Consider the following 19,732-nt stretch of genomic DNA (forward strand, 5'->3'; position numbering starts at 1 on the left):
ATGGCCTGGAGGGTGGCACAGCTGGAGTATGGGAGCCAGTTCGGAAGCTACTGTGACAGTCTAGGCTGGTACACTGGAGCTATCTGCAAGGCTCCATCAGAAACAGTGTCTACGTCAAGGGCAGTAAAGCTCAGTTCTCCTGCCGGACTCCAAAGGGCCCCACTTACCATCGCAATCAAAAAGCGCAAACACCACATCACACACATGATCTGAGAGTTCCACTTTGGCCACCGTCCGGGCCACCTGCTGCATGGTCACTGAAAGAAGAAAGATGTTGAGTTAGCCCAGCAGAGGGACTTTTGTTTTGCTTTTTCTGAATGAAAGGATAAAAATATTCCATCACAGTAAAAAATTTTCAGATGTACTTGTGATAATTCAGTTTTTAATCCATAACCACCCTTCCTTTTCACTTCAGGTTCCATTTTTTTCTATTGCTGCCACACTTTAGGAGGTATATATAATTAAGTAAGAATGCCTGGTAACAATTCATAGGGAAAGTAGATAAGAGGTTACCAACAGCTGGGAAGTTAGTGGTTAATGGGTACAGATTTATCATTTGGGGTGATGGAGAATTTTTGGAATAGTAGTGATGGTTGTATAACATTGTGAATGTAATGAATGCCACTGACATACTTAAAAAATGGCTTAAATGGCAGCTTTTGTTATATATATTTTACCATAATAAAAATTTTAAAAGTTAAAATTTACATAATATTTAAGAATGGAATTCTAAGTCTCCAGCATATAGTGGTGGCTTTTCTAATAACTTATTACCAGAAGAGTGCCTTGCAAAAAAGTAAAGAATAGCTGATATTATCATAGTTTCCATCTTGGCATTTCCCTCCCACTGGAAAGAACACAGTAACAAACAGTCAAAGAAATAATGAGGCAGCCAAAGGATGGGGAGATGAGAAACAAGGAGGCTAGTTTGACTGCACTGAGGCTTCGCCACCAGTTGCTGATGAACAGCGGAAATGCACAGCTGGGCTCCTGCCCCTCCTCCTGACAGGTTTTCCATCACCCACTTTGTTTTTTCCAACTGTGCCCCTTGAGAGAAGCAGTGGCCCCCATCTCGCTAGATCAGAATACAGTGTTTTTTTTTTCCCCCAGACTTCATCAGAAAATCTCCTCTCCTGCCGTTTTCCCTTTCTCTGACATTTACTGTTAAACACTAGCAATCATGTGAAAATTGGGTTCTCACGAAAAACAAGCCAGGAAGGAGATTAAGCAATTTCCCCTGCCTTCTCTGTCATTTATCCTCAAGCCTGATCTAGCTACATCTAGAAATTATGTTATTGCTTATAGACACACTCTTAAGTGAGGTAAAACCCAGTGGAGAGAAGAAGATGAATTTCTATTCATGAATCAACTAGCAACGAAGTGTTTGTATCTATAAACCTCAGTTGCTAAGTCCTGTCTGATTCTTTGTGACCCCAAGGATTGTAGCCTGCCAGGCTCCTCTGTCCACTGCCGCTTCCAGAAGCAATGTAAACTTTTTAAAGTCAGTGTGTTTTCTCTGCTTATTTCACTCCTATAATTTCAGTTCTTTCTTGTCATTTTTTCCTTTGCATTTGATCTCTCGTTTTACCTCTATGGCCTCCATGCATTTCCCACAGTGCTCTCAAGGTCAGCTGATACAAATGCCAGAGCAAGGCAGAGGAGCAAGGTGACGCAGGAGGAAAACTGTGCTTGCAGTCATAAGACCTGCGCTCTAGTCCTGGCTCCACCAACTTGCTCGTGTGACCCTGATGGAGTTATGTGATCTCTTTGGATACAGTTTCTCATATCCAAAAGAGGAGATGCCACAAGATAACTGCTAAGGCGGCTTAGTAGTGCAAAGAGTGGTTCACTGGCGTTTTCCAGGATCTGAGGGTGACGGACAGGAGTGGAGGTACACAGAAATAGCTGAGGATCTTGTGTGGTGAAGGACAGAAGAAAGGTATAAAGGCCACAAGCTGGGCTGTGTCTCAGTGTCCACAGGCTCTGGCTGGAGGGGACTAGGCTGCTCACAGGGCGTGAAGAGCCAGAATCCTCCTCTTGCGGCTTTAGGTTACCGCTCACACTGCACTTCCTCCCAGGACATGAGTCAGCATGAACGAGGAATCAACATCCCTTGGAACTACAAGACTTAAGCAGACTCCTGTGTGGATGTTCATGAGATGTTAAGTGCTGCCAGGGGAGATGGGGCCTCTACCAGACTGTGGAAGTTTTAGGGTTTAGAAACTTCTCCTGGTAGGTCTAGACACTTTATTCTCTCAGTTGGCTCAGGAAGAACCAATTCCTGCTAACTAAATGGCCTGGGGAAGGAAGAGAAAGCAGAAGGCCAATTTACAAGGAAAGCAGTTAACTATTAAGAGAACTAAAGAGATAACAGCTGGTCATTATACTTCTCAGTAGGAAAATCTACTAAGGAAACTCAATCCACCTCAGAAGTTTGCTCAGTGAAAAGAGAATAAGATCAGAAGACCCTGGGTGCTCTCAAATTGTGGTCACTTACCAGAATACCCTAGGCAGCCACAGAAATGTGTCCTGAGAAGTGGTGCAAAACCTGTTCTATATTAGATAAATACGGACACTTTATGTTAACCATTCCTTTCTCTGCCAATGTTTGTTAACCATGCCCTTTTCACATCAATACCACACCTGTTTTAACTGATAACTATACCTCTTTTTCTCTCAGGGCACAGTGCCCATCATCAATTCTTCTTGATGCTCCCAGTGCCCATCCTATTCCCTATGAAGATGGATCTTATCCTCTAAATAAATCATTAAATAAATACTATTCAATGTCAGTGAGAGCTCTTGGCTTTTTCGGGTGAAAAACTCACTGAAGTGTTATTAAGTGGTTGCAGAACAGAGACTTCTCGAATTCCACAGGTGAGAATGCCTCATTACAAAGGCCATCTCTTAACAGAACAGTTACAGAATATGTTTCACCTCATATGGAGAGGGCTCTGATGCCATCTGTACTACAGGAGGAAAACCAGGGTTGCTGAGATATTCAAACCACTGGGATGTTACCAGCCAGCAAAGGGCCTGGCTGGGGTGCCCTTTCACTGTCTGAGATCCTCACACAGGCCCCCAGGGTGTGAATCAGAGCAGTGGAGGAAATGAACATTAAACTAGCTGGGGAGCTCCAGCCAAGAGTACTGGGGACAAGTAGGATGACAGACTATAAGTCAAGTGCTTGACAGCTGGTCCTGAGAGCTGGCTCATTCAGATTTGCTTCCACATCTCTGAACCAAAGTCATAATTAAATCACAGCAAGAACAATCCCCCACCACTTCTGCCCAGACCTCAGCTTCTCCATGCAGACCAGTTGCTGGTACTGGAATGTGGGCCTCGCCTATTTAATGATGCTAACTAATGGATGGTTGGGATTCTAATCTGAAAAATGTCCCTATGGAGCATGAAATCCCCCTGGAGAAGGCCTAGGTTTCCAAGGCCTATTTATTCCTTTGGTACAAATCTGCTCCAGCTGCCTGAACAATAGATAGGCATGAGACTGGGTGATTTCTACTAGATTGGGATGGGGAGGAATTTGCAGAAGCAGGCTCACTGGCACTCAAAAATGTGTTAACCATCTGGCTCTTTGAAAAGTCCAAGCAGAATCTGAGATGTGCCAGGTCCCCAGTTTACTCTCTGGCATAGTCCATGACTGGACAATTCAGCAGCACAAAGAAATACATACTGAGTTTGTGTGACTATGTCAGATGCTATATTATATAAAACTATCTATTCACAACAGTACTCGAACAGAGGAAAAGAGAGTTCTGAAGGGATAAGAGCCCCAATATCCATTTGAAATCAGAGAATCTTAGAACTGGAAGAGACCTCAGAGGAAAGATAAAATGCAAAGAATTTGAATGACTTGCTCAGGGCCACAAAGCTAGTTGGTAGCAGGGCTGTGTCTAGAATCTAGGTCTCCTGACTTTCAGCCCATGCTCTTTTTCCTATACACACTGGGCTCACTCCATCCCTTATATGGACAGTGGATCCCCCCATGAATCTGTCACTCTATTTTTTTGGTGGGGGGAGGGCATGCCATGCAACTTGTGGGCTCTTAGTTCCCTGGCTAGCAACTGAATCTGTGTCCTCAGCAGTGAAAGTGTGGAGTCTTAACCACGGGATCACCAGGGAATTCCCTGAAATCTCTCATTATAAGTTAAGAGAAAGGACTCAGGTGGAAGAAAAGCCAAAATATGAATTACTCCTCGCTAGTGGGCAGGGATGAATAACTGAATAATAACTAGGGGTTGTGAGGAGCCAGCACTGTAGTCTGACCACAGATCTGATGTCCTGTGTGATGGAAGACATCAGTATTCCCTTGGAACATATACTGACAATTTTAAGGACAACTCAAAAGGTTTACTAAAATGCAACCCAATGAAAAGCGTATGAAATAAAGGTGGCCCTGGGAGTTCTGCCTGTGATGCATAAATTGAGCTATGCACAGTGTGACCCAATTAGAAGCTGCCTGTCTCTTCCTAATGCAAAGGTGTTTGGAAAGGTGATACGCCAAGTTGGGTTGACAGTCTCTAGCTGTGTGGCCATGTGATGATGCCTGTCTTCCTGGACCGTAATGGAGAAAATCAAAAGCTGGCTTGTGACAGCCAAGGTTAAGTGAGGGAGACATTTCTGCTTCAGCTCTGAAAAGGCTTATGCTGTAGAGGTCTTAGTTTCTTAAGTCCATCCCTAAATGGCTTCGGGGAAGGTGGGGACAGGGGGAAGGATTTTCCTTTAAAGAACACTTGTCCTTTCTTTTGCATCTTCTTCCAGGATACTTTGGCTAATACAACACACACATTTCAACCTGACTGAAAGGGGTGGGGGTGGGAAGGAAAGGACAACATTTAGGATAACAAGCAATTTCAGGAGCCAAGAGTAATGCAGTATACTAATAATGAAAATGATAACACTCTATGTTATGCACAGAGCTTCTGTGCCACAGGCAGGTTGACCAGCTCTGTGCGCTCAGGCCGTCCACCTGTCAGAGGTGATGCTGGTGATCCTGGCTCTTAAATACTGCTATATGCCAGAAAAGAAAAAAAACTGTGGCCAGGTTTCCTGAACCTCAGAGCATCATTCCAGATGACTGTTTCAATGGGCTTCCATGCTTAACCTAGTAAAACTAGTTGACAGTAAGGTTTATTGCCATTGTCCAGTATTGTATCTGGGGTCATTAAAAATGCTTATCACATTTGTCCACAAAAGGCAAGCATTTCTACCAGCACCATTAGGCAGTGATTTCAGGTGCCACATTCAGAAGGCAATCACAGTTCAGTGGGGGGAAACCATACATACCATTAAGATTGTGAAACATATAGGAGAATTATCAGACATATTAACAGACACACATGGGTTACAGTGGAAAAGCTTGTATTTGGTTAGAGGTACATTTTGGATCCTCATTCTAAAGGATTAAAGAGACAGACTGCTCCAGATATGGCATGTAAAGCAGTAAGTAGTAGGTGGTGGAGGAATCAGTTTGAATAAGTACTGGAAGCAGGAAAGGAGGCTAATGCCTGACTAGACAGCTTGAACAGAGGTGCAGGTGGGGATGAGAGCATTAGGCTAGATTTGCCATCAGGACAGACTGGCAAGGGGCCAGTCAAGTCTCCTTGCAGGGAAACCTTTATAACACAGCGGTCTTATCTCGAGACCAATTTACCATTTTACCAAAATTTACCATATTTGCTTTTCCCTCTTTGACTCTCTTAAATTTTCATTATTTTTTATTTTAAAAAGTTATTTTTCATTATATAATACATTTAGCTATTTGAAATTCAAATGGTACAAAAGGGTTGAAGTCTCCCTCTCAAAGTTATGTCCCATCCCCCTCCAGATGTTGTCCACAGGCAATGAACATCTCCAGTTTCCCTAGAAATATTTTATAGATATAAAATCAAATATTTATCCTTCACTTCTTCCCACAAAATGATTTAAATATATGGTTTTTCTTGACTATTTAACAACATATCTAAGAAATAATTCCATTCCAATACATAAACAATTCCTTTTCGACAGCTGCACAGCATTCCACCAAGAGCATGTGTCATTATTTAGATAACCACTTCTTTACATTATTCTAACATCAATTTTACCAGGGTTCACCCCCTGGTTTGGGAAGATCCCCTGGAGAAGGAAATGGCAATCCACTCCAGTACTATGGCCTGGAAAATCCCATGGACAGAGGAGCCTGGTAGGGTACAGTCCATGGGGTCACAAAGAGTCGAACACGACTGAGCGACTTCACTTTCACTTCCAACCTCAATTTTGGAAGTGGCTTTTATGTTTGCTTTGCAAATTACTTCCTTGGCTATAGTTGTTAGCCTCAAGAGAGTCTGAATCTCTGATAACTAAAGTCGAAAGCAACTGAGATATTTAAGTTCAGCTTGCTGAAATGATGCAAAAGGCTAAATACTCTTCATCTTAACACATGTCTTATCAAAACTTCAGAGGTACACCTGTGGCTGATTCATGTCAATGTATGGCAAAACCAATACAGTATTGTAAAGCAAAATAAAGTAAAAATAAAAATTAAAAAAACAAAACAAAACACTTCAGAGGTCTCTAAGGGCAGTAGCCCCTGAAGCCCTTGCAAAGCAGTGCTTGCATTAAATACTAACCTCTATACTTCCCCAGTTCGTATAATTTCTTTCTGATCATTTTCATCACAGGATGTAATGCTGGCTGATATTCTTGTCTCTTTAAGTCGGTGTTTTGGTGGTTTATCTTACCCTCTTTCCTCTCTCCTTCAATGGTAATCATGAGTCCCTAAAGCAGCTCTCTTTCTCCTTGGGGCACTTACAAATAATTTCACTAAATCACAACATATTCAAAGCAACAGAGTTAAGCCAGAATCAATCTTTAGAACTGCTAAGTGACTTTAAATTTTGGGGCAAATAAATTAGTTCTCTGCAGAGAGAGAAAGTGCCTCATAAAGCAAACCTTTCAGAATTTGAGCTTCTGTGCCTACAGTATGAATACTTTTGTTTTAAAAATTGATGGCTTTGTCTTAAATGAATGGAATCCTGGCAAGCACTCTCCTTCACACATAAACGTTCTTACAAAACGAAATAATGAACTGAAGCACAGAAGCCTGCCTCCCACAAACTTTAAAAGAATTTATAGGTAGTTTCCTAGAGGTCCAGTGGTTGAGACTGTGCGTCCACTGCAGGGGGCACAGGTTCAATCCTTGGTTAGGGAACTAAGATCCTGCATGCTTGGCAGCATGGCCAATAAATACATAAATAAGAAAAATATGAGAATTTACAAAATAGGAGCTTTTCCCCCATAACCTCTTCTCCACACATCTTTATGACATTCCCATTTCCTGCCTTCATGCTACAGCTGTCTGGGGATGCTCTCCTATACATTCTTGCTGTAAACTTTCCCCCATTTTTGTCTTCTCATAAAAGCTGTGAGTCACCTATAGAATTCTCTAGACCCTTCTAGTGGCAGTGAGTGCTGTGTACCTAACCGAACAGTGGTATGGAAGTAAATGAACTGGAATCTCTGGTCTCAGTTTTGTATCACACAAGCTGTGATTTGAGCAAGCCATTTTCCTTCAAGTGTAATTGAAGAAGTTAAAAACAAGGAAGTGGGGGCTTAAGTAAAATGATTTCTAAGCTCCCTTTTAGCCCTAAAATTTTATGACTGACATGTTAACATCTTTTTAGATAACATGGCTTAGATCAATTAAAATGTGCATATCTTCAGAAGTCCTCAAAGAATTTAACTGGTAATTTCTGGAATTACAGCCGGTATGGTAGGTAGAATTTTGAGATGGTCCTCAAGATCCCCACACCCTGTAAAATCTCCTCTCCTTGAATGTGGGCAAGACCTGTGAATAGGACATGATACCACTCTCATGATTAGGTTACTTTATATGGACAAGGTAATGGGATAGTCATTCTCATGATTACAATTATGTAAGAACCCATCTCGCACACTGAGGAAAGAGATTCTCCTGCTGGCTTTGAAGAAGTGAGCTGCCATACTGTAAGAGGGCCACACGGCAAGGAACTGCGGTGGCCTGCTGAGAGTGACAGCCAGTATGAAAAAGGAACCTCAGTTCTACAACCAAAAGGAGCTGAATTCTGCCAAGAACCCAAATAAGCTTGGAAGACAACTGTCTGTGAACTCCAGATGAGAAAGCAGTCCTACTGATGCCTTGATTTCTATCTTGTTAAAGACTTTGAGCAGAGAACCCAGTTACACTGTGCCTGGACTCTCTGACTTATGAAAACTAGTATGATAAATAGGTGGTATTTTAAGCTGCAAATTTGTTGTAATTTGTTGTAAGCAAGAAAGTAGGGAAGGTATTTATGGTTGGGAATGTCCTTTAGAGATTCCTCAAATCATACTTTATATAAAGCTATGCTCATTCTAGGTACATTTTATGGAACTGTCACTTTTCTGCAACTACTATACCAAGCTTCATAAATTAGCTCTTATCAAGGCACTAGCCAAGATCTAATTAAATTTTAAATTTCTTAACAAGAAAATAAATTAAAACTGCCACCATTCTTTTGGGAATTCAACAGCCTTGCTCTGATTTCAAATGTATTTGATAATTATAAGTCAGTTCATTTTCACAGATTTGGATACAGCTTTAGGCTACAACATGTTTCTTAAAACATTACTACATTCAGTAAAAAGCTGATTTAGTTATAGAATTTCAAATCTGGAAGAATGCTTGGCGATATTTAGTATAACATCTAACTTGAGGTCAGAGAAATTGTGACTTGCCCATGTGTCAAGGAAATTAATGACAAGGGAAGGTGTCATACTCCTCTTGTCCTCACCCTCACCCTAGGCTTTTATTAGAGAATTATACCATCCTTTTCAGGATCTGATCAGGTTAAGAATTAATTCACTCATTTATTCAACATTAATTAAATATTTACTGCATATAAATAATTATTCTAGGCTTAGAGCAGGACACAAAGATGTGGAAAACATGGTTTTTGTCCTCAAGAATTTATAGTCTAGTAGATAATTACCCTTTGATTGCTACAGATACTAGAGATATTAATAGGGCACAGATAGTCCTAGGAGCAGGGCTTCCCTGGTGGCTCAGATGGTAAAGAATCTGTCTGCAATGCAGGAGACCCAGGTTTGATCCCTGGGTCCTGAAGATCCCCTGGAGAAGGGAATGGCTACCTACTCTAGTATTGTTGCCTGGAGAATTCCATGGACAGAGGAACCTATGGGTTATAGTCCATGGGGTCACAAAGAGTCAGACATGACTGAGTAACTCACACACACACACACACACACACACACACACACACACACACACACACACACAGAGTCCTAGGAACAGAGAAGTTAAATAATGAAAATTGGAGATACTAAGGGAACATTTCATGCAAAGATGGGCACAATAAAGGACAGAAACAGCAAGGACCTAAGAGAAGCAGAAGAGATTAAAAGGAGGTGGCAAGAATATACAAAAGGTATATTCTTCTGTGTATTCTTGACTATACAAAAAAGGTCTTAATGACCCAGATAACCATGATATAGTCACTCACCTATAAACAGAAATCCTGGAATGTGAAGTTAAGTGGACCTGAGGAAGCATTACTATGAACAAACCTAGTGGAGGTGATAGAATTCTAGCTGAGCTATTTAAAATCCTAAAAGATGATGCAGTTAAAGTGCTGTACTCAATATGCCAGCAAATTTGCAAAACTCAGCAGTGGACCCAGGACTGGAAACGTCAGTTTTCATTCCAATCCCAAAGAAAGGCAGTGCCAAAGAATGTTTAAACTGTCATACAATTATGCTCATTTCACATGTTAGCAAGGTAATGTTCAAAATCCTACAAGTTAGATTTTAGCAGTACGTTAACCAAGAACTTCCAGATGTACAAGCTAGATTTAGAAAAGGCAGAGGAACCAGAGATCAAACTGCCAACATCCGTTGAATCATAGAAAAAGCAAAGGAATTTCAGAAAAACATCTACTTCTGCTTCATTGACTACACTAAAGCCTTTGACTGTGTGGCTTACAACAAACTGGAAAATTCTTAAAGAGATAGGAATACTAAACCATCTTACCTGTCTCCTGAGAAACCTGTATGCAGGTCAAGAAGCAACACATAGAATCGGACATGAAACAGCAGACTGGTTCCAAATTGGGAAAGGAGTATGTCAAGGGTGTATACTTCACCCTGCTTATTTAAGTTTGTAGAGTACATCATGCAAAATACCAGGCTGGATGAATCACAAGATTGAATCAAGATTGCCAGGAGAAATATCAACAATCTCAGATAGGCAGATGATACCATTCTAATGGAAGAGAGTGAAGAGGAACAAAGAGCCTCTTGATAAGGGTGAAAGAGAACAGTGAAAAAGCTAGCTTAAAATTCAGCATTCAAAAAACTAAGATCATGGCATCGGGTCCCATCCGTTCAAGGGAAAGAGATGGGGAAAAAGTGAAAACAATGACAGATTTCATTTTCTTGGGCTCCAAAGTTACTGAGAATGGTGACCACAGCCATGAAATTAAAAGACACTTGCTCCTTGGAAGAAAAGCTATGACAAACCTAGACATCGGATTAAAAAGCAAAGACATCACTTTGCCGACAAAGGTGTCTATAGTCAAAGCTATGGTTTTTCCAGTAGTCATGCATGGATGTGAGAGCTGGATCATAAAGAAGGCTGAGTGCTGAAGAATGACTGCTGGAGAAGACTCTTGAGAGTCCCTTGGACAGCAAGGAGATCAAACCATTCAATCCTAAAGGAAATCAGTCCTGAATATTCATTGGAAGGACAGGTGCTGAAGCTGAAGCTCTAATACTTTGGCCACCTGATGTGAAGAGCTGACTCCCTGGAAAAAATGCTGGGAAACACTGAAGGCAGGAGAAGAAGGGGACAACAGAGGATGAGATGACTGGATGGCATCACTGACTCAATGGACGTAAGTTTGAGCAAACTCTGGGAGATAGTGAAGGACAGGGAAAACTGGCATGCTTAAGTCAATGGGGTTGCAAAGAGTTGTACACGACAGTGAATAAACAGTGAAAAATAATGCCTTCTGAAAGCAATAATCCCAGGAATTTTTAGATGAATGATGAATTTTAGGAGAAACTAAAAGCTCCAATCTTCCTCAGTAAAAGCAAAGCAACATACAACTTCTTTTTTCCTGTTTTCTTATTTTTATTTGGCTGCACTGGGTCTTAGCTGCAGTATGTGGGATCTAATTCCCTGACCAGGGGTTGAACCTGGGCCCCCTGCATTGGGAGTGCAGTCTTAGCCACTGGACCACCAGAGAAGTCACAACAACTTCTAAATTAATACAAATCTCAAAAAGTGGCTGAAAAAAGCAGTAGATACTACTTTCCAAGAAGACAAACAGTAAGCCTTATCAGGGTCTAGGGTAATATTTTAAAAAATAATTTTGCCAAATTGCCATATCCGGAGAGGATGTTTCTAATCTATTAGCTCCTTAATGAACTGAAGATAAACAGACAGAGGAAAGTCAGTACTTTGGGGTTGAACACAGAACAGGCGGCTGTCTATAGCCATAATTTCAATCTAGTATAATAATAAAGGATTCAGTTCAGCTCAGTTCAGTTGCTCAGTAGTGTCCAACTCTTCGGGACCCCATGGACTGCAGCACGCAGGCCTTCCCATCCATCACCAACTCCTGAAGCTTGCTCAAACTCACGTCCATCAAGTCGGTGATACTATCCAACCATCTCATCATCTGTCATCCCCTTCTCCTCCTGCCTTCAATCTTTCCCAGCATCAGGGTCTTTTTAAATGAGTCAGTTCTTCACATCAGGTGGCCAAAATATTGGAGTTTCAGCTTCAGCATCAGTCCTTCCAGTGAATATTCAGGACTGATTTCCTTTAGGATAGACTGGTTGGATCTCCTTGCAGTCCAACGGACTCTCAAGAGTCTTCACCAACACCACAGTGCAAAAGCATCAATTCTTTGGCACTCAGCTTTCTTTATAAATGAGAGCAATTGTGCAGTAATTTGAACATTCTCTGGCATTGCCTTTCTTTGGGATTGGAATGAAAACTGACCTTTTCCAGTCCTGTGGCCACTGCTGAGTTTTCCAATTTGCTGGCATATTGAGTGCAGCAATTTAACAGCATCATCTTTTAGAATTTGAAATAGCTCAGCTGGAATTCCATCACCTCCACCAGCTTTGTTTATAGTGATGCTTCCTAAGGTCCACTTGACTTTGCATTTCAAGATGTCTGGCTCTAGGTGAGTGATCACACCATCATGATTATCTAGGTCACAAAGATATTTTTTGTATAGTTCTTCTGTGTATCCTTGCCACCTCTTCTTAATATCTTCAGCTTCTGTTAGGTCCATACCGTTTCTGTCCTTTATTGCGCTCATCTTAGCATGACATGTTCCCTTGGTATCTCTAATTTTCTTGCAGAGATCTCCAGTCTTTCCCATAATATTGTTTTCCTCTACTTCTTTGCATTGATCATTGAGGAAGGTTTTCTTATCTTTCCGTGTTATTCTTTGGAACTCTGCATTCAAATAGTTTATCTTTCCTTTTCTCCTTTGCCTTTCGCTTCTCTTCTTTTCATAGCTATTAGTAAGGTCTCCTCAGACAACCATTTTGCCTTTTTTGCATTTCTTTTTCTTGGGGATGGTCTTGTTCACTGCCTCCTGTACAATGTCACGAACCTCCGTCCATAGTTCTTCAGGCACTCTGTCTATCAGATCTAATCCCTTAATCTATTTCTCACTTCCACTGTATAATTGTAAGGCATTTGATTTAGGTCATACCTGAATGGTCTAGTGGTTTTCCCGACTTTCTTCAATATAGGATTATCTCACTTGATTCTCTCAATGGCTTGAGGCAAGGAGTCTATATCACCATTCTACAGATCAGGAAACTGAGGTTTTGAAAGCTTCAGTGACACAAAGCTAGTGAGTTACAGTGATTCAAAATCAGGTTTGAGTTTAAAACCAGAATTTATGCTGGCAGACAAACTTCTTGAATATATTTAACTTTCAATAAATGCTAGATGTTGGAAGTGTCTCTGAAAGTATAATAAAACATTGCCACACCCACAAGTAGAGGTGATAAGGAACACCTGGATTGTTAGAAGTTCAGATGTCCACATCTGTATACCCTATAATTTGATGTCCAGAAATGACAGCTTAGTATAGATATATGTATCTTCTGTTCTGTGGGAGCCTTCAAAGGGGTACCAACTTTCCTTGCTAGATGACCATATTTAAGTAATTGCAGGCTTTTGTGTATTGGTTTTTTCACCGAAGAGTAATATGGTCAGAAAAGTGAAGAACATAGATGTGTCTACTAAGATGTTCCTTTGTGGGCATAAGCAGCTAGATTAGACAATTCCAAGAATCTGTGTCACTGCAGAGTATGCACTACAGATGTCAGAGTGTGTCTGAGCTGGAAAACATGGTTCTGAACGGAAGAGACAACTGTAGGGGGAGAAATGTCCTATTCCATATTTAACAGAAGGGCACTGACTCCAAAACATCAAAAGGACTCTATTCCCACTCAAGAATGGTCAACTCTTAACCAAAGGGAACTAGGAGGAAACAACCTAGTGCCTGTCCTCCCTAGGCTACTGAGAACCAGAGTTCAGAATGGTGAACCTGCCTTGTCTCCTCCTGGATTACATTTCAGCAAAAATTTTTAAATCCCAGAAGTTTTGGGGTATAGAGACAACATGATGGTATGGAAAGAATACAGGCTTTGGGATCAGAGAGCCCTGAGGTTGAATTCTGGCTCTACTTATTAGCTGAATAAGCAAGGGTAAGGTGCTTCATTTTATATTTCCTTTTCCATAAAACAGGGGATAATACTACCTTTCAGTAAAAATACTTGGGGTTGCAGAGAGCACCTTGTAGGAGTTATGCCGCAGGTTTTACTATTTATTTTCCTGACTTGTCAGGTAATTAGGTAAAGTGTACATATAGAATGACTATACAGAATTGAGGGCAACTATGTCATAAATTATGATTTTCAATTTAAGTCGGCCTGTGCTGGAGCATGACTACTAAAGGTCATGGACTGTATTTGTGCCACTGTTTCCTGTATCAAAGTACACAGGAGATACAACTGGACCTACAAGTTTCCCAAATCTCTAATATTCTAAGGTGTTTTATAATGGGGCTTTTCACCACCTGGAAACCTTTTATTCTCTTGGCAGAAATAAGAACACTCTAAGTCATACAGGCCATAGCTCATTCTAGAGCTCCAATTCAAATAATTTCTCACTTTTCCATCATAGGATGCCGGGGAGAAGGAGTCATGTTCAATTTTCCATTACCTTCTTCAGCAGACTAGGTAAATCATTCAGACAGCCCTTGAGAGGTTATACATCTAATTTTATGCCCAATATGTGTATGAATAAGCAATAGAACCAAATCCTCTTCAGTGTGAAACAAGAGATGACCCATAGTAGAAACATACTATTAGTTCATGTAGAAAGGTTGTTTCTCCAGATGGTCAGATTCACCAAAGACATCTCATTCTTGCCTGGCAGTTGTCTTTTCACACGGGCCAAGGGGAACTAAAGAAATAGCCTCAACAAAATTTGCCATTTTCATTCTAGAGGGATTAGATCACATTGTAATGTAAATCTGGAATTGCCACCTGCCTAGGTTCTCCAACTGTTCCGAGGAACATTAGCTCTGTAAGTTGTTAAAAGACATTTTAGGGCAAGTCAAGTTTGGGAATTTTATCACTTGGAGATTAATAATGCACATTAGCATATTAAAAAGTTGGCAGGAGTAGTGCCGCAGGAAGAATTTCTGTATAACCTGGCATTTTACAAACTTATTTGAACCATGGAACACTTTTTTGGGGTTTTGTTTTAAACCCACAGAACCATTAACATATTGCAGTATATAATGTTCTTCACAATGCTGTTTGGGAAATTCTGTGCTAAATTATGTCTAAAGACAGGTTTGCAAGCTCTAAAATAGCCAAGGAAGAGACAGTGCCAGGGCCTCTAAAAGGTGCCAATTTCTGAAGGTCCTAACCTTTTAGGAAAAAATGAAGACAGCTGAGACTGAGAATAGCAGGCAGACAAAGGTACTCATATGTCCACCCAAAGGTAGTCTTCCCCCACCTCCCATAGAGGTCAGAGGCTCTAACTAGCACCTATCACAACTTGAACAACTTGTATCCTCTTCTTTCTCCCCTGATGATAGATTGTGAGCTTCTTAAGAGCAGAACCCCGTGCCAGCACAGTGCCTATGCTGCTAGCTGAATGAATCCATGAACCATGCTAAATCTGCTTATATCATCAACCTCATAATGCAAGCAGCAGGCATTTACTCAACATTCACTGCATGATAGGCACAAGGTTAAGTGTTATACGTAGATTTATCCTCAGAACAATCCTGTGAGGTGGATATAGTTATCCTGATTTTAAAGACACAGAAACTAAATTCAGAAACTGCCCAAAGCTACTCGGCTAGTCAGGCTTCCCAGGTGGCTCAGTGGTAAAGAATACACCTGCCAATGCAGGAGATGCAGGAAATGTGGGTTCAATCCCTGGTTGGGAAGCTCCCCTGGAGGAGGAAAGGGCAACCCACTCCAGTATTCTTGCCTGGAAAGTCCCATGGACAGAGGAGCCTGGAGGGCTACAGTCCATGGGGTCACAAAAAGTTGTATGTGACTAAGCACGCACATACACTAAACTAGTCAAAGATGGAGCCAAGATTCAAATCCAGGCTTGTGCCGTTCACCACTGTATTTTTCTTCCTCTCTTCTAAGATGTATCTCAGCAGTGAAATCTCATGATTCTGTGGAAGCAGAATTGGTATAGAACTCAAATCCATGGAAAAATCACCAGTCTGACTATCAGGCTAAGGAAGGTTTAAAAGGGGAGAGTGCAAGGAGAGCCTGTAAAAGACAGGCACATCTGGCGGAGGGAAGGAACTTGGAATGGTTGCCAAGCGCATGCTAGTCTTTCCATGTGCAATGTATGTCAAGTCTAAAACACAGGGCTTACAGAAGACAGTGAATTCATGACATGAGTTTGTTCTCTGGGTCTACTGTCAAAGGTGAGGGGTTACTGGCTTGAGATCCTATGTCTTGTTCACATCTATCAAGATATTCAGTCATTCACCTATTAATTGATCAAATATTTACAGAATGTCTACTGTATCTTAGCTATTGTCCTAGGCACAGCAAACATATCCAGGAACAAGACAGATAAGCATTTTAGTAAATAGGGACAGATAATAAACACACACATAAATATACAAGAAAATACCAGGTAGTGATAAATGCTATGATACAGGCTGATGGAGCTACCTAGGAAGTGATTTATGACACCTCAGTTACAAGAGCCAAACACACTGAGGTCCCAGGAAAGAGCACTTCAGGTGAAGAACAGCCAGAACAAGGGCTTTCAGGTGGGAATGAATTTCGTATATCTAGAAAATAAAAGAAGGACATGCAGAGTGGAGTGAACTGGTAAGAAAGTGATATCTGTTATATCAAGACTATGTAAGAGCCACGCCACATGGAGCCCTATAAGCCCAGGTAGAGAGACTAGAAGTAGAGTGGGCTAGATGGAGAAACAAAGTCAGATTTGGGATTTCTGGAAGCAGAGACATAGATTCACTGAAAAAACAAATATGCAGATGAATGAGTATGGAATCAAGGATAATGCTTACTTTTGTTTGTTTACTTCAGTTTAGTGTTTACTGAAAGACTACTATCGATGTACAAAACATCACAGATAGTAATCTCTACTCTACTGATTACCTGTATTTGTGAAAATTCAAGCCCATGTCTATAATTTATACATAGGAATTGATGATAAGAGTCAGAATATTTTAGGTTAAAAATTACAAAAGCTATAGATAATGTAGTTAGTTTTATATAATTTTTACTGAGTAGTCAGGGAAGGGGCTCTTTGAAGAAACAGAAGTTAGCCAGGGAAAGAAAGACCATAATTAGGTTTCTTTAAAAAATTCAGTTTTAGGGACTCGCCTGGTGGTCCAAGGGCTGACTCTGAGCTCTCAATGCTGAGACCCTGGGTTTGATCCCTGGTTGGGGAACTAGATTCTACATGCCACAACTAAGACCCTGAACAGCCAAATAAATTTAAAAAATTCAGTTTTAAATAGACAATACAAATATTCTCATAGTAAATTAAATTCATTTTTTGTTTCTACTTTTGCTTTACTTTGTGGACTACATATGAGTGATATTTAGTTCTTGTTTGCTATAGTGAGTTGAATGTTGGCCCAAGAGATATGTCTGCATCTTAGGCCCTGGAACTTATGAATCTGACTTTGTTTGGATGAAGGGTCTTTGCAGATGTCATTAAGAATCCTGAGATGATCCAGGTGGGCCCTAAGTCCAATGACAAGTGTTCTTACAAGAGACAGACAGAAGACAGGCAAACAGGGAGAAGTGGGTAGGGAGGCCATGTGAAGAGAGAAGCATGACTGGAGTTATGGAGCCACAAGCCAAGGAGTGACTAAGCCACCAGCGGCTGGAAGAGGCAAAGGAGGACTTTTCCCTAGAGCCTTCAGAGGGAATATGGCCCTGCCAACACCTTAATTTCAAATCTGTGGCCTTCAGAGCTGTGAAATATATTTCTGTTGTTTCAGATCACTGTGTTTGTGGTAATTTGTTACGGCAGCCCTAGGAAATGAATATGCTTGGCTTTTCCCTCTTACTTCACATGAATCTAGGCCAGTTTCCCCTAGATATCTATCTTTTACACTCAGGGAATCCAAAGTTATACAGATGAAACAAACTAAGAGGTCAAAATAAATGCCAAACATCATCTATCTCAAAGCCAAACATATTTCTGGATATCAGATATGACTATATAATTTGTATTGCTGCCTCTGTTAGCAAGGATAATGAGGCGTGAGCTCTATGGAGAGACTAAACATTGCAGGAAATGGTCTGAAGTTATTTGAAAGAAACACTATCCTTTTTTTTAACCACTAGGTTACACTTTCCTTTGCTATCATTACCCTGAATCATTCTGTTTAGTGCATCCTATAATTTTAACACAGATAGTGATTCATCCTATATAATTGTTCCTGAGAGCAAATCTATGATCTTTAGTTAGACTTTTCAAAAAAAGGTATGCAAATATAAAGATGAGCCTGTTTATTTTATTTAATAATAAGCGATGACTTCAAATCTTTTATGTTGGACTTACAGACGCTGTCAGATCTGCTCTGTGAAACAAAGCAATATAACCAAAGGTATTCTACAGAAATGACCCTGTGGTATTATACAAATACATGCATAACCTCCCGGAGAAGGCAATGGCACCGCACTCCAGGACTCTTGCCTGGAAAATCCCATAGATGGAGGAGCCTGGTGGGCTGCAGTTCATGGGGTTGCTAAGAGTCGGATACGACTGAGCGACTTCACTTTTACTTTTCACTTTCATGCATTGGAGAAGGAAATGGCAACCCACTCCAGTGTTCTTGCCTGGAGAATCCAAGGGACAGGGGAGCCTGGTGGGCTGCCATCTATGGGGTTGCACAGAGTCAGACATGACTGAAGTGACTTAGCAGCAGCATCCATAAGCTCCATGATTTAATTAATTTTTTCCAAAGGTTTTCACAAAGTTCAGAAGAGGGATTATTTTAAACAAACAAAATTATATAAGTAAACAAACAAGGAGATGAATATTCTTTTAAAAAGTTATGTGGATCAAGAAAATGAAATAAAAGGCATCCCTGTTGGAAAGGAAGAAGTAAAATGATTTCTATTTGCAGGCTGCATGATCTTATATTTGAAAAATCTTAAGAAAACCACCAAAAAGTGTTGAATAAGCAATACTGTGTTTATAAAACCCAATCAATGCTTTGGAGAAATTTAAAAATCACAAACTGCAGTACTCAATGGTGAAATAAAAACATTGTCAGATAAATCAAAAACTAAGAGAATCACTGCCAGCAGATATGTACCATAAAGAATGATAAAGGAAGTTTTTCAAACTGATAGTGATATCAGATAAAAATTTAGATATTCAGGAACAAATGAAAAACACTCAAATTGGTAAGTATGAGTAAATGTGGCTAAGTATAAAATTTTTTTGTTAATTTACTAAAAGTATAATTGTTGAAAACAAAAATCCTAACATTATATGATAATGATTATAACATCTATGGAGGAAATATAACATGGCAACAATAGCATAAAAGATGGGGTGACAGTAAATGGAACTATATGAAAGCAAGGTTCTTACAAGTAACCTGAAGTGGTACAATATTAACTTTAAGTAAAACGTGAAAAATGACAATTTCTAGAGAAATCACTAAAATATACAATGCAAAAAGGTAGAGCTAAAAGGTCACCAGACCCAACTCTATGTCTAGAAGAGACGAAAGGTTTAACACAAAAAGAATAGAGAAGGACAAACCACGTAAAGAATAACTACCTAAAGATTTGTGCTGTGCTTAGTCACTCAGTCGTGTCCGACTCTTTGCGACCCCATGGACTGCAGCCTGCCAGGCTCCTCTGTCCATGGGGATTCTCCAGGCAAGAATACTAGAGAGGGTTGCCATGCCCTCCTTCAGGAAATTTTCTCACCCCAGGGATCGAACCCAGGTCTCCCGCATTGCAGGCAGATTCTTTATTGTCTGAGCTACCAGGGAAGCCCAAGAATACTGCAGTGGGTAGCCTATCCCTTCTCTCGGGGATCTTCCCGATCCAGAAGTTGAACTGGGGTCTCCAGCATTGCAGGCAGATTCTTTACCAGCTGAGCTACCAG

The 19,732-nt window shown here is 40.6% G+C and overlaps 1 protein-coding gene across 2 annotated transcripts in view; it reads right to left on the reverse strand.

Moving 5' to 3' along the window:
- Positions 1-19,732, reverse strand: part of MICU1 (mitochondrial calcium uptake 1) — a 234,422-nt gene that overhangs the window by 1,783 nt on the left and 212,907 nt on the right. For both annotated transcript variants that reach the window (XM_015104425.3, XM_012105260.4), the window contains one exon: positions 168-257. In XM_015104425.3, coding sequence (XP_014959911.1) covers positions 168-257 — 90 coding nt within the window. The remainder of the gene's footprint in view (positions 1-167; positions 258-19,732) is intronic.

The sequence above is a fragment of the Ovis aries genome, chromosome 25 (genome assembly GCF_016772045.2).
Source record: "Ovis aries strain OAR_USU_Benz2616 breed Rambouillet chromosome 25, ARS-UI_Ramb_v3.0, whole genome shotgun sequence".
Lineage (NCBI taxonomy): Eukaryota > Metazoa > Chordata > Mammalia > Artiodactyla > Bovidae > Ovis > Ovis aries.